This window comes from Electrophorus electricus, chromosome 2, assembly GCF_041902795.1.
Source record: "Electrophorus electricus isolate QZ-2024a chromosome 2, ASM4190279v1, whole genome shotgun sequence".
Lineage (NCBI taxonomy): Eukaryota > Metazoa > Chordata > Actinopteri > Gymnotiformes > Gymnotidae > Electrophorus > Electrophorus electricus.
Window position 1 is genome coordinate 21,728,364 of NC_137498.1, and position 15,505 is coordinate 21,743,868.

Here is a 15,505-nt window from a genome sequence, read left to right on the forward strand (position 1 = left end):
GAGCCCCTGCTGGGCTTTTTTGATAATTTCCAGGCCACACTGAACTACCTGTAAATGCTGCTTTCCAGCCCTGGACTGCATGTGGACCAGTTTTGATTCCTGTCAATTATAGCTTACATCCATCTTTTGGTTCACGTTATATTTATATCCATATTTTGCTGAGCGAGATACAATCCATACCTGGAACACCACTACCACTGCATGGAAAGTTTTTCCCTGCTCCAGATCTTTTTGAATCCTTCTGGTGCCTGTGAGTCTCCCACCTGCATCACCTACTCTTGACTCATGTTCACGAAAACCAGCCTGTAACATTACCAATATGTAGGCATGGTTGTGTGTATCCACCACAGGACCAGTGTTCCTACACCCTGCCCTGACCTGTTACCCAGCGGCCTGTGCCCTCCGTGAGCTTGTGCCATTGTCAGATGAGGCACTGTGGATGGTTTATTTACCAACCCCACCAGCAAACCAAAGAATTCACAAACAGTATAAGATGATGCATTAGATTTTGGAGTTTGTTTTTTTTTTCTCAATCACAGCTCGCTGCTCTGAAAACAGCAGGGACACGTATTCCAGCCAGGGGACATATTCCAGTGGGGACATGTATTCCAGCAGGGATGCCTTCCAGCTGCCCTCGATGCCGTTTGAAACTTTTTTGACTCCTTTCTCTTCCATTCTGCCTGCATGCGTGTGCTACTGCATGCTGATAATTTCTCTATCATTTTTATTGTCACCACAGGTCATTATGGTCTCCCTGGGACATGAGCACATTCCGTTGTCTGTTGCTATCCAAATGTGCCTTTTGTGTTCTGTTTGCACTGTTGAAAATCAAACTTCAGTGAATATCTACTGTTAATGAGAAGACTGTTTACATGCCCAGGGAAAAAATGTTCATGTTTATGTGTGCGATTTGAGTGAGTGAGTGTATGCAGTGGTCTGCACCAATGTGTGGCTTTGGGACACAAAGCAGTGCTCTCTGGGGATTAGGCGTGGTATAATCCCATAGATTAGGAATATTGAGTTACGTGGCTATGGGCGCTGCTACAGTGTTTGGGCTAGCTGGTGCCTCGCTGAGGCAGGGTGTCATGTGTCTCTTGTTTTCTGGATAGAAAGGCACGTGGTGACCTCACAAAGAACCCTTCCATTGACCTTACAAAGACCTCTTCCACCAATACTGATGTCAACTACCATGACTGCTTAGTATTGGAGGCCAATAATTTCTATATGATGTTATATTGAACATCAAATAAACACTTTGTACTAATGTGTCAGTGGGTCAGAGACTCTTTTTAAAACCATAGAAACATTGAAATAATTTCTTCTAGCTATATCCCATTCAGTAAAGCCAACACCATAAATTTTGGCCTTGTCCTGCATATTATTCAGCTTTTTTAGTTTTAAGAAGGACAGCGTGTCAATTTTAACAAAATTGAATGGTTTAATTATCACTAAGTCAATGTAGCATCAATTTCTTATGTGTCTCTGGTCTTCTGGAGTTTAAAGGGTGAAACACTGTGCAAGCATTTCATGCTTAGTGAAGAATGTTAAACTGTCAGAAGAGGGGTAACGTAGTTGCATAAGCATGCGGTCTGGAGACTGTTCTGGAGAATGTTATATAGAATGTTCTGGAGATTGTTCTATGGGGTTTTGGCACTTCGTATGGCACTGAGGCCACTCCTCCACCCTTCTGTGGCTCAGGCCTGGCCTGGTTCAGATTTCCTCAGAGAAGCCCTAGGTTCATGAGAAGGTCACTGAATCGGAACTAATCAATAGGTACATACCTATCTGTGTTTGTGTGTGTGCATACGTGTGTGTGTTAGTGAAAGTGACAGAGAGAGAGCCAGAGAGAGAGAGAGAGCAATTATGAGCAGAAAAGTACGTTTTTGTGTCAAAGTGTGACCGTGTTGAATGTCAAATGTCTCTTCTTGGATAAACATGGCAGCGGTGTGAGTCTCAGACCGGAGAGGGTGAGGTCGATGCCTGCATGAGTGGTCCCTCAATCCCTCAATCCAAGTCCCTGAATCACACATCAAAGAGGCAAAAGCCAATATATGCATCTCAACAGATGCATCCCCACTAGCAGCCAGAGAAGATACTGGATCACCCCACCTGTGTCAACACAGCTCTAGAGAACGCAGGATGGAAACACAATGGTCAGATAGATCTCCCCTCCCTAACTTCTCTTTTGATGAACTCAAAGTTGAGATGCATTTCTGATATCAGTAAGTAATGAATGTGGGCTTTAGTCCATGGACTAAAGTTATGTTTGGCTGAGCATTCTTTAATTTTTTTCTATCTTTTGTTTTTACTTTGCAAAACATGAGGGTGATGCTTATTTAAATCAGTATTTAATCAGTGTAAATATTTCCACATATGCACATCCATAACCTCAGCTTCTCTGTCTCTCTCTCTCTCTCTCTCTGTTACATCCCAGTTTGCCACTGCATCTCAGAGCTTGAGGTTAGAAAGAAAATGGACATGTTAATGGACATTGGAGTATTGCAGCATACCTGTTTGACAGTCTCTATATAGCAAAGTCCCCAGTGTTGAAATAATTCCCCAGTGATATATTAGCTCCAGGTGTTAGTTTGTGCTCAGATGGATTTATATAAACATTGCAGGTGTTAATTCAGCAATGGGGGTTTTGCTGTGTTTTCTTCTGAGACTAGTCTGCCAGTCATTACATGTTAACCTGATGTTGAGTAAACCATAACAGTTACAGCATAACTACATTTAACCGATAGATATAGGCTCTCTCAGGCTTGGTGTTTACCTTTGTCTTTTGATGTGTCATCACCACTGGCATTCTGCAGACAGGGGCCTTTGAACTGCATGTTCATGTGTGGTCAGGGAAGTACAGTATATACTGAAGACACAGGACTTGACAGTGCTCTGGCACCCTCTGCTGAACATTCCCTTTACCTGCAACCAAAATTGCACAAATGTCTTAGTGCAGCAGATGCAGGCATGAATTTGCTACCAGTACTAGTAATTAATCCAAAAAATGTGCAAATTGTTGAGCTGGGCAAATAAATGATAAGAGCAGTTCTTAAATGATAGAAGTGATTAAAGCGCTATGAGCGACAGCCAAATGAAGATGCAATACAGACTACAATAAAGCCAAAAAAGATACAGTCAACCAGAGTATCCTGGACAAATGAAATTGTATATCCCATTGTAAATGATGGGTCACTGTTAGAGAGTTGATTTTTTTCAGTTTTGTTAACAAACACCAGTGGAACTTGGAGCTGGGGTTTTGGAGGTCTTTAAAGATGAAACTTCCTAAAAAACTGCCTAGAAAATATGTCAAAGGTCAAGCTTTTAAGATATACATATGATGAAGTCTGCACTCTCAGAGATTGTGTTTAAGAGTTTAATTTTATTCCATTTAGCCAACAGCAGTTGTTTTGCATATTAGTGCATATCAGTGCATATTATGATGGATTAAGTTCTAAAGGATAATACAAGTCAGTTTGCATGCTCTTTTAAAATGGATAACCAACCCATTATTGTAGCCCATTATTTTGATATGAAACTTACTGTTAGGTAGAGCTTTAAAGACTTCTAGACATTCTGTCAGTTGACCTTTAAGTTAGTCATTGGTAATACTGTCACAGAGGGTAATTTACAGTTATATAACACCTATAACCACTTACAGACCATGGTGTTAAGTGTCTTCGTAACATACCAATAAAAGTTTTGTTAATTTTCGTCCTGGGCAGTATTGATGATATATTTTATTAACTGAAAGGTAAATAATCAGGAAAAGTAAACTATCTTCTCCTCTCACTGGTGTGGCTGCATGCAGTCTATGTATTCACTGTTAAAAAGCACAGCTCAAATGGACAAGATGACACACCTGTGGCATAGAGGAGCAGGATTAGGTGCTGGCAATGCTGAGACATCTTACAAGTTTAGTTTTCATTAAAAATGTTATGTAGAATTTTCTTAGGCACAAACAAAATTGACATGTGGTCCAGACCCGTTATGCAAGTCCTGGTGTTCACCAAAGAAAATCTCTTTACTGACTAATGAGTTAAAGAAATTGTATTTTTTATAAATTGCTATTCTTCCACGGCAATCTAAATCAATAAAATGACAAATAGCCTCAATTAAAAGGATTTTTTTTCCATCACAGACAGTACTTCACAATGACAAAACAAAAACAGTCGCATACTGAATGCATTTTATGAATGTTCTTAAAATGTTTTTAAAATCCTAACATAAATTTAAAAAAAACAAAACTGAAATATTCAATTTACCAAAGTATTCAGACTTCATTTATTACTTGGTTTTGACAGCCTCAAATGTTCTTGACAATTATGCCACAACTTGGCAAACATTTCTATTGAACATTTCTTCCAATCTTCTTGACAAAATCATTTAAAAGCCCTGCAAAGTTGTTGTATTTAAAAAAAAAACACAATTAATATGTGAAAAAAAAAAAAAACTTCTGCAAAGAATGTCATGCATTCCAGATACCTTGCAGATTTATTTTTCTCTGTAGCTTTTTACCATTCTGCTGTGTGGGCGTGGGCGTTGTTAGCCCCAGTTATGAAAGTTAACAACCACCGTGGCGCGGGTTACAAATCGGCTTGCAGCAATGCGGCTTGTCAGAACCCGAAGAGGTGAAAGGCTGTTGGGGGTCTCGGTCAACTGCGGAATTTGTGCCTGTTTAAATAAAGGCTAATCAGATTCTCTGGTTAAATTAGTGGACGCCACAGTTCATATTTTAAGAACGTATTTAGAGTATCTGTGCATTTCTTATATGATGTTTACATTAAAGCTATTAGCTAACATTAGCTTTCGTTAGCTCGCTAGATAGCCTATATTCGGCTGGTTAACAAGATTTATCCATAGATAATCTGTGGGTCTAGCTAACAGAATTTGACAGCGGGAGCTAAACGTGGGAATGTCAATGGCTATGGGCATTTTCAAAAACGTCGGGCTATTGTACCATATAAACAAACAAAATTGGCAAATGTTAGCTAGGAGGGTCCAACCGTGACAGCTGTATTGAGCCCAATTTTGAAATGTATTCGCAGTACATTTTCCAGCTACATACTCCTGTCGCTTCATCCTCAGAAAGAAATTTGAGCCATGTTGATTTGGTCTTCTTTTATGGAATAAAATGTATCCTTTCCCCCACTTGCATCCAAAAACTGAACATTTGTGCGTATATGCCATCTCCATTACTGAGTAGAGCGTGTGTGTGTGTGTGTGTGTGTGTGTGTGTGTCTGTCTGTCTGTCTGTGTGTGTCGGGGGGGGGGGGGGGGGGGGGTTCAGCTGATTTCACAGTTCATGAATATGCAATATAAGGTACCTTATGATTTGCTACAGTCAATTAGTGTTATCGATGTGTCCAAGCTAGATTTGAAACAGATGTGAAAAATAGAGTTGGTTTTGTTTGTAAATGTCAAATCTGGGTTTGGGGTAATAAAAACAAGTCAGTATCCAGATAGCAGCCCAATAGAGCAAACAAACCATGCAGGGACAAGGCTGAGACAATCATCCAAAAACAGAACAAGTTGTAATACCAGAAAGATAGTCAGAGATAACGTTTGGTATGTACATACATGTCATGGCAATACTTTGCAAAGAAGACGGCAATTGATAGGTATAAATAGAACTAATGAGAAACAGGTGAGAATAATCAGTAATCCAGGGATGCAGATCTGATGAGTATTTGATGATTGGTGATTTCTTGATGATTTCACAAGAATGAAAGAATGACAGGAGATGTGGCAAAAGGTGAATGCTGGGAGTTAGAGGGCTGAGGCGCTGGACAGAAGCAACTGATTGCATATGATGCCTCCCTGGCTCAGCAGGAGGGTCACTGGAACGTTTCTGCAGTTGGCCCCTGGCACAGGCCTTCCCAGATGGAGTTGATGTTAATCAGTCACCAACCCCAGATCCAAGATGTCCTGTGCCGAAACCAACACCTGTCCTCAGTCTACCAGGTACTGCAGTACACCAGCCTGTCTCCTGGAGTCCAGCAGCTGACAGATGGCGTAGACCGGGGTGCCCTCAACCGGAGGGGGTGGTTCAGCATTGGGCAGTACCTTGTCCAGCGGACCTACAATGGCTGGTTTAAGAAGGGACACATTGAATGAATTGGATACATGGTAATGTCCTAATTCTAATTGGTAAGTGGCTATGTGTACTTGTTTCTTTATTTTAAATGGTCCGATATACTTACATTGTAATTTCTTGTGTCCCTCAGTGAATCTGAAGTCATGGGTGGACAACCACATGCGATCACCTGGTTGGTAAGTCAGAGTGTCTCATCAATGTCTATCTGCATGCCTTTGATAACGTCAAATGGCTCTTTCGATGCCTTGATGTGTTTCCTCCCAGACTGTTTCACTTCTTTGCATCTAATCCTCCACTGCAGGCACATTGGATTTGCTGTCCAAGGCATGAGTGGTGGCTGGTAGCCGCAAAAGCACTCAAACGGGTTTAAATCAGTATCAGAGCTGACACTTTCATTTTATTTCTGCCCATAGAAGGAAACGATTCCAGTCTGACCGATTGTTTTGGCAAGAATTTCCCAAGTTCCTGGTTAACTCTTGCACATTGTCCATTTGATTGCAAGTGATATCCAGAAGAGAAACTAACTGCAATGCATTTAAAAAAAGCAGAACATGTTCATGACGTGAATTGGCGGAACATGACATGAAACAGAACATGTTCATGACGTTCCCCAATCTAATACTATAACCTTTGGGATTCCAAAGAGATAAAATACAGAATTGAACAGGGCTTCTGCAGTTTGAAATGCAATGGGTACACCTTCAAAATGGATGAACTGGACCCCACGGGAAAATTTGTCAACCACAGTGAGTATGGTAATGAAGTGCTGGGATCTAAGGAGGTCTGTAACAAAATCCAGATGTGCCAGATATGACCAGGGACGTGATGGGATAGGAAGAGTGCAGGAGGCTACAAACTTGTGTATGTCTGTTTACATGCTCACCCCCCTGTAACATCTGTGTCACGGTTAGTACCTCCCAGCTTCCGTGTTCCATGGTTTCCCTGTCTTGTGTGTTTTGGTTCCATTCCTTAGTTTTGTTTTCTCCACCCCTCGTTTGTTTTCCACGCCCGTCATTGCTTTCACCTGTTCCTCGTTTCTAACCTTGTTAAGTTCATGTATTTAAAGCCTGTCTTGTTCCCTGTGTCTTGGCTGTTCATTGTTTGAATGGATGTTTGAATGTCTGAAAGCACATCTGTATTTCGAAACCTTCGTTTGCTAGCCTGTTTTATGATTCTAGCAATTTGTTTTTCCTTGCCTCTGTCTGTGTTTTCTTTCCTAGCTTCTTTGTTATAGCCTGCTTCCCTTGTTTGCTTTCGTGTGCTTTTGTTTTTGGTTCATCATGTATCCGAGTACTCTACATATTGGCTCTATGAGCCTGGACGTCTCCAACTACTACAACTCTGGATTTGCCCCTAATAAATCTCGCTTTTCTCTGCACATGCATCCGCCTCCTTACCGCTCACCGTTACAGTCTGGATATTAATTACTGTGCTTGTGTCTCACCTGGGTGACCTGAAGTAAGTGATGTGTGTGCCCACGTGATGAGATGATCTTGGCAAGAAGGAGGGATGTATTTCTTGTCAGCTGGACATTATGGATGGACACCCCCACCTGTCAAGGCTTGGTTGTTTTCCTCATCAAGTTCCCATCAGATGGAAGCAATAACTCAATTGGGAGGCAGTACTATCATGGCAGGGGGTCTCAGGCTGAGGATAAATGTTGATACTTAGAGTCCTGGATAATGAACCTGCCTTTATGTTATGAAAACCTGGTCTTTAAGTGATGGTAAACTGGAATCCAGAGAAAAATAAGGACCAGCGAGCTTGTCAAGGATTTAATCTTTTGGTGTTATGCAGGCACTCCAGGTTTGTATGATCCATGAGGACTTGAAAAGGGTATGAATTTCCTTCTAGCCAGTGTCTCCATTCTTCAAACACTAGTTTGATTGCAAGGAGTTCCCTATCTCCTATACCATAGTTTCACTCTGCAGGTGTGAGCTTGTGTGAATAGAATGCCATGGGCCGATCACCTAATGGCTGTGACAAAACTGCTCAAATAATCACATCTGAGGCAACAGGTGAATGCTGGGAGTTAGAGTTCGGGATAGGGAGTGTGACATTATGACATCAAATATAACACTAAATAAAGTGTAATTCCTAAACTGATGTTTGGGGGAAGTATGCAAAAGAATAAAAATGTAGAGGTTATTTTATGCACTCTGCATTGTCCAATAAATGTTGAACTGAAGCACAACTATGAAGATAATCACACTCTTTCTGCTTATATAACATTCTGAGTAAGGAGGAAAAATACTGTGCAAGACCTTTAAGTTCAGCCAAGTTGGATGTTCTACTGGGCTCAGTTCTGGACTCTGGCTAGGTTACTCCAGGATCAGAGATTTCCTGACTCTACTCCTATTTTCTTGGCAGTGCTTTGGGTTGTTGTCTTGTTGAAATATAAACTTTCAACCCTTGCCTCTGAGATCTTGGGCAATCTGGAAAAGGTTTATACCCAGGATTGCTCCATATCTTTCTGTATCCATGCCCCCCCCATCATGACTAGTCTCCTAGTCTCTGTCACAAAAAACATCCCCACAACATGATGCTTTCACAATTGTGTTTGACTGTAGAGATGGTATTGATGAAGTAATGCTCTGTGTAGAGATAGTATTGATGAAGTAAGGCTGTGTGCCTGGTTTCTCCATGGACTCTTGGGAATTGTGACAAACAGCTCCATATTTGTTTAATTTTGTTTTTCATGGTTTTAGGGTTGTTCAGGTACCTTTTGGCAAAGTCTAAGCAGGCTGTAATGGGCCTTTTAGTGAGGAATGGCTTCCATCTTGCCATTCCACCCTAGAGGCCTGATTGGTAGAGTGATTGGTGGAGAATGGTTGTCCTTCTGTAAGGTCCTTCCATCTCCACATCTGGCTGGGTAGCCAGATCTTGGAAATTGCACAGCGGTTCCAAATTTCTTCCATTTGAGAATGATGGAAACTATCATGCTCTTGGACACTTTTGCAGAAATGTTCTTGTATCCTTCCCCAGATCTGACCTCTGACTCGCAGGTCTTGCAGGTCTCACAGGTCTACAGACTATTCTCTCAACCTTATGGTTTGGTTTTCACTCTAATATACACCATCAACTCTGAGACCTTATATACATACACATACACCTTTGCTAATTTTGTCAATTAATTTAGGCACACATGAACTCAAATGAAGCTGGAGAAACATTTCAAGGACCAGAAGTAGGAAGCACCAGCGCTCCACTGTGAGTGTCATAACAAAGGCTATCGATATTTTTGTGAATGTGATCAAATTGATCAATTTTACAGAACATTCAAAAAATAATTATGCTTTGTCATTGTGGAGTTTTATATTTAGATTGATGATAAAAAATTTTTAATTAATTTTAACATGTCTGAAACATACCAAAATGTGTAAAAATTGAAAAGGTCAAAACACCTTTGCATACCAAAATGTATTTGTCTATTTTAAATCTTATTTTATATGAAACCACACTTACTTAATATCTTGGACATATGTGATAGTATGAACAACACAAGTAACTAGGCAGCCATTTCTTGGTTTCAGCACTTCTTAATTCCACTGTCTACATGGGTAACTTTGTTATAGGTTGGTGAATTTACTGATGTGGTACAGTCATATTAACTAACTACAGAAAAATAGAACATATTTTACATCAGGCACAATGCATTTTAAACTCCATTTCTAATGAACACCTTGGCCACTGGAAGTATGGACAGTGTGGAATCAGTCCAGAAACAGTGCTGAATTGTTCTTAACGTTCATAAACTTTGCTTGGCTTATTACTGTATAACTACTCGTGTAATTTAATTCATGCGCACTAGATGGCGATAGACAAAAAGTAATGCTTTTTAAAAAAAAAGATTCTGTGGTCTCTAGTGTAGTTATGGAATAGATCGATCAAAGTAGTATGTATAGTGTTACAGATTGTGGAGAATAGTGTTTTCCTTGCAAATGGTCTATATTTCCTTTTCCACAGCTCATCTTATCCATTATTTGATTCACCCTTTATGATGAAGTAGAAAGCGTGCACATGTAAACAGAAATTCTTAACACATTGTTAAAATATTACATTCCACACAGTATCTGACTGTTTTTCTCTATGGGAAGGTGCAGAGTGCAAGTGCTGTGCTGAATCCTCACAGTTTCACGAACCAATAGAATGGAATGAGATTAGAAATATATTAGAGATGGAAATCACTCACTCGTGTATGCTACCTTGTCTAGGAAGGAAAAGCTCAGTGCATTGCTGAGGTTGGCCAGGCCATACTGTCACAAATGAGATTATATTAGGAGCAATAAGAGAGCTTTACCACAACTGCTATGTAGCAACAATAAAAATTAGGCTACTTTGAAATATGGATCAGTATGTCTTATTACAATTATTATTGCGCGTATTATTTTGTGAATAATGTGTGGGTGCCATACTGTAGCCTACAAAGTTTATTCCCTGTCTCTTATACTTTTCTTTTTCTTGAAGACTCCTTTTTTTTAGCTAAGTGATTGTCTTGGGAATGCTAACGAAATTGCCACCGAGAACCGATTCCTTTACGCACAGGGCTCTTTGACCCCCCCCCCCCCACACACACACACACAAAAAAAACCATGGTCCAATCAGCGTGCATCTGTTCTTTAGGAATCAATTTGCGGGTTGCCTGATCTCCTATGTCTTTCCACGAGTCGCTAATCACAGAAGGCGAGTTTCTTCAGAACATCGTAGGACAGATCTCTTCACACACCGTCTCCGATAGCGCGGGAGTGAGTTAGGTCGCGCGAAGGAGCGCTAGTCTATGCTCAGCACTGTCCGGAGAGGTCTGCCCTCCGCATTTTTTTTCAAAAGTTTCTGGTTGTACATAAACCCTTTTTTCCAAACAAAAATTCTTATAATATTTTCAGCCAATCTCTCGGCGTTTTCCTGAGTTTCGTTGCTGAAGTGTTGTAAAAGCCGTCCCTATGAACTTTAATTTCAAAATGGGTCTGGGACATTTGACTCTGTTGCTAGTTCAGGTGTTTCTTTTTGGGGTTTTGTCAGTAACCCAGGACACGACTTCTTCTGAAAGTGCCAAAGAACAAATCCCACAGGGAGCGTCCACCTTAGCATTTGTCTTTGATGTCACCGGCTCCATGTATGACGATTTAGTCCAAGTTATCGAAGGCGCATCGAAGATTTTGGAGACGTCCCTTAGTCGTCCGAAGAGACCATTGTACAACTTCGCATTGGTCCCCTTCCACGACCCAGGTAAAAAACGACGTTATTTCAGTGTCCAACTCGACATTGTTTTAAAATCTGCCAGCGACCAAGACATAAGATTCCTGTTATAGATATATCACCGTTATATCAACTGCTTTAACACATTCCTTCAAAGCAGAGGTATCTCCTCTCCACATTACCTATTTTTGTACAAGTCAGCCTAGCGCAAGTGTTTAAATGTCTTTCGCATTTGGTGCATTTACTTACTGTACTTAGCTTCCTATTATAATTGGACCAGTGAGTGAATATACTTAATTAACGCACACCTTGATGGTAGGAACGTGATATTTCTCCCAGTTTGCCGAGAGAAGCTTGTTTTAAATCCTGAGACAACTTACACAAAGACGCACCAAAGCGTTTGTGGCGCAGCATCCAGATGTTCACTCATGAATTCACTGTCATCGTTACTTTCCAAGCGCACTAGTCTCGGAAACAGAATAAGTACATATCGATCAAGATCTCTTGGTCATTTCCCTTAAACACTGCAGTGAGAAATAGCAAGATTAAACGATATATGGGTGAAGGACACAGAAGAATCCTTCGAGGCCGGCATCGTGGGAATCAGCATCAATTTATTCAGTCTCAGTTCAACATTTTCAGAGTCGAGCTTGAATTGACCAAGCACGTGAAATAGTTATATTTTAGTTTGTAAACAGTTCGTGGCGACAAGACCGACAAGTTACCCATCGCTTCGCGCGTGTCTAAACGTTTAAGGTTTGTATGTCGAGTACTGTATGTAAAGGAATCGCAGAGTCAACATGAAAGGCTCGTAAACATGGCAATAGAGAAGGTTGTGACATCGGAATCCCACTCGCCCTCGACAAGGTGGGAATGGAAGTGTGTAGAATGAAAGAAACAAATGTTTCAGCTGCGAAGTGTGCACTACCCATTCTGAATCTGACCTACAGCCTCTTAACACCATGCGCCAAATATATTTTCCATCCGCTCCTCGGAATTTCTTTCAAGATGCGCGCCGTATCTGGTTATCGTTTCAAACCGCTATCCACTGTAACTAAACCGAGAGATTTGCAGCACGAGAAGAAAAAAGGGGGACCCTTAGAGAGAGGCTTCTTAGGTCAGTTTTCCAGATGTGCTGTGTCCTACCAAATGCACCCTGTCAATATTTTATGTTTTCTTGTAGATAGCATTTATCAAGTCTCTCATTCAGTATGCGCAAGCAGCGAAAATGAATTATTTCAGCAATATAGTGCGTTATTTAAATACATATGCACTGTTATGAGTTTTAGTCGTCCCGGTATTGTCAAACAATGGGCCACATACAACGAAGTGTTAGTAACTATTTAAATGTTTATCTGTAACAAATATCTGTTTCCACAGCACAAAGACTTTGAATTTCATGTGTGCATGTTCGCTTGTCTTCATGTAGTCTCTTCTAGGAACTGGTGAGGTTGGTCTCAAAATGGTTTGCTACAACAGCTCAAATGTTTGCTACAAGCCTATATTTTCTGTCAAACAATTTCAGAACACTTTTAGCTTCTGCTTAAATAAACCTTAGTTTGAAAGTTTAGTCTGAAGACAGCTCCGAGGGTAAAAGCCAAACCCGAAGCTGTAGCCCCAAAACAGAGTCATGTATCTATTCTCTTCTTTCCCTCTTTCGTGCATTGGTGAGGAAGTGAGTTCTTGTTTGTTTTGGCTGTCTTTGAATCAGAGTTCCTATGCCCTGTTGTATTTACTCAGCAAACTGGCCCATGGTCAGAATCTTAGGAGTTCTTTGCCTTTGCACAAGGTTTTTTTTTGTTTGTTTTTTTTTTTTTGTTTTTTTTTTTGTGCCATTGCTGGATTTTCTCCTGATGAACAAGTAGGACCATGTGGGAGGAAGAAATCATATAGGCCTGTAATTCCAAACCACGGTCCTGGAGGAATCCTGTGCAGTTTTGCATTTTGCCTACTCTGTGGAACACCATGTTGACCTCAGGAGGGGCTTGATCATGTGTTTGCTGAGGCAGGAAAAGCAATAAAGCTTGTCTCGTGGGGGTTCTCCTAAACTGGGGTTGGGAAACACTGATGCAGATGATGCATTTGCAAAGGGAGAGATCAGGCTTTCAAAGCAGAGACTCAAGAGAAGGAAGCTTGTTGCTGCCTGTGACTCTAGAAGAGGAAATGGACTATGGTCTTCAGGCTTGAGGATGTGAAATAATGGGAAATAGGTGTGCAGGGGCCTTAGTGAGTTTCAAACGTCCTTATGGGTTTGATCATTTCTTTTCCATCTCATCACTTCATCTCTTTCTCTTGCTCTCTCTATCCTTGACGTGTAAATTTGATCTATTATGAGATTACAGTTCTTCTACCTGCATGTAAACTTATGTACACATGCGAGCAGTGTTAAGAGGAGGAAAGATGCACAATGCCAAGGGATAGCAAGAGCCTCTTTCTGGTAAACATTATGCATACAAATGCATAAAACACAGAGAAACAGTAGAAATTAGCATTAGTTTGTCCACCATCTAACCACTCTTGAATGACTGTGAAGAAGGTATTTCAACCACTCTGCAGCAAAAGCTGCTGGAATACATCAAAAACTCAAACTTGTACCTACTAATTTGTTTCTGACCCATAACCATCACAACATGTTTTGATGTCCTCAGCTTTAGGGCTGGGGATAATATGAAGAAACTAAATGCATTAGGTCCCATTGGTGCTGACATTCTGGATCAGAGGTAGTTCTGAACATCCTGATGGATGCATGATATATGTGCATGTCACACACTGGCACAGCATCAACAGGAAACTCATTTGTTGTGCTTTGGAAGTCAGTGATAGTGCTCTTTTCCAAAAGCAAATATTACCAAGTGTTCCACAAGTCTTATGTTGTTTTAGAGGAAGGGGTAAAGTTTTTGTTTTTGATAAGATCATTTTCTTGTTAGCTCTCTCTCGCTCTTCCAAACCCCCCACTCCCGCTTGTGTGAGTGTCAGGGTGAACTAACTGTCAATGGTGGCTGATCATCATATGGGTCATGTTTCTCATCAACTGATGGCTTTAATTAGACTTGTAGTCCCCTCAGACAATTTTTCTTACTGTATCTTTCCTCACCTTCACGTTCTCCCTTCTTCAGAGGCGTTGAGGGCCTCCACCCTGCCTCATCCATGTGCTTCGCTGTAGTTTGCTACCTATGCCTAGACACTCCGATTAGTCAGAAATGTGTAGGCCAGAACTGCACTTAGTCTTAAAAAACACATAAAAACATGTAAAAGCAACATCCATTGTTTAAGGTCCCTTTGTCAGTCTTTCGGCTTGAGTGGCTAGAGGCACTCTTTGAATTCTCAACGGAGACCAGATTACAAGGGTGGTGGGTCTGGTAGGAGCAGAGTCCATAATGATACCATTAGGTAGGAATTCCTGGAGGGGGAGAGGCTGCCCTTCTTCTTCTTCTTTTTTTTGTGAGCAGGGTTGATTGGAGCTTGGTGTGTGTCCGAGTACAGTGTAATTCTCTTGTCTCTTCTCTGTAATGGCAAACAGGGAATTTCATAATAGCCCATAATTTGAGAGCAGTGCATGTGGTGATGTCAGCACCTCAGGTGTTGCACAAGCCGCTGCCGAATGCTTCCGCGTACTTTGCCATTAGTGTGGTACACATTTACATTACATTAACATTTACAACACTTGGCAGATGTCCAGGGTGCCTTACAGAAGTACACTATATGAAGGTTCACCGGCAGCAGAAGCTGTATCTCCTCATTATCTGTACCTTTCTTTGTTTTCCCAGGGAATAGGCTCCTTGGGAAACAGAAATTCATTTTCAGTAAAGTTTGCATGTTTCAAAACATTTTTTTGTCTGGATGTCATTGTATACAGCACTGCTGAAAAGCACCAGAAAATCTGGAACAGCCTGTGTCTGTGAATCTACAAGTGGCCTCTAGGATTTCAGCTTGATTGTGGCCACAGGTTTCAGCTGCTGATTAAACTGCATGCATTCTGGATTTTGTTTGGATTGGATAATGCAATATTGCGTGACCCTCCATGACTGACATGGTGTTGTAAGGTCATGTGATGCTTGAGGAGGCTGGAAGGGCTGGAGTGTAAGGACTTCAGACAAGAGGCAAACAGAAAGATGAAAGGTCACCTGTGTGAGTGTGTGTATTTGAGTTTCAGAGACTTGAAAGGGGAAAACAGTTTGATGACCCAAAAGCTGCATACACAGTGCAGTAATATGA

At 41.1% G+C, this 15,505-nt stretch overlaps 1 protein-coding gene across 7 annotated transcripts in view; it reads left to right on the top strand.

Moving 5' to 3' along the window:
• Positions 1–10,743: 10,743 nt before the first annotated feature.
• Positions 10,744–15,505, top strand: part of hmcn1 (hemicentin 1) — a 92,615-nt gene continuing 87,853 nt past the window's right edge. For 6 of the 7 annotated variants that reach the window (XM_081695578.1, XM_081695582.1, XM_081695583.1 and 3 more), the window contains exon 1: positions 10,745–11,320. In XM_081695578.1, the coding sequence (XP_081551704.1) occupies positions 11,035–11,320 (286 nt within the window). In that variant the 5' untranslated portion in view covers positions 10,745–11,034. Of the gene's footprint in view, positions 11,321–15,505 lie in introns of all 7 variants that reach the window. The other variant, XM_081695579.1, reaches the window with a different exon arrangement.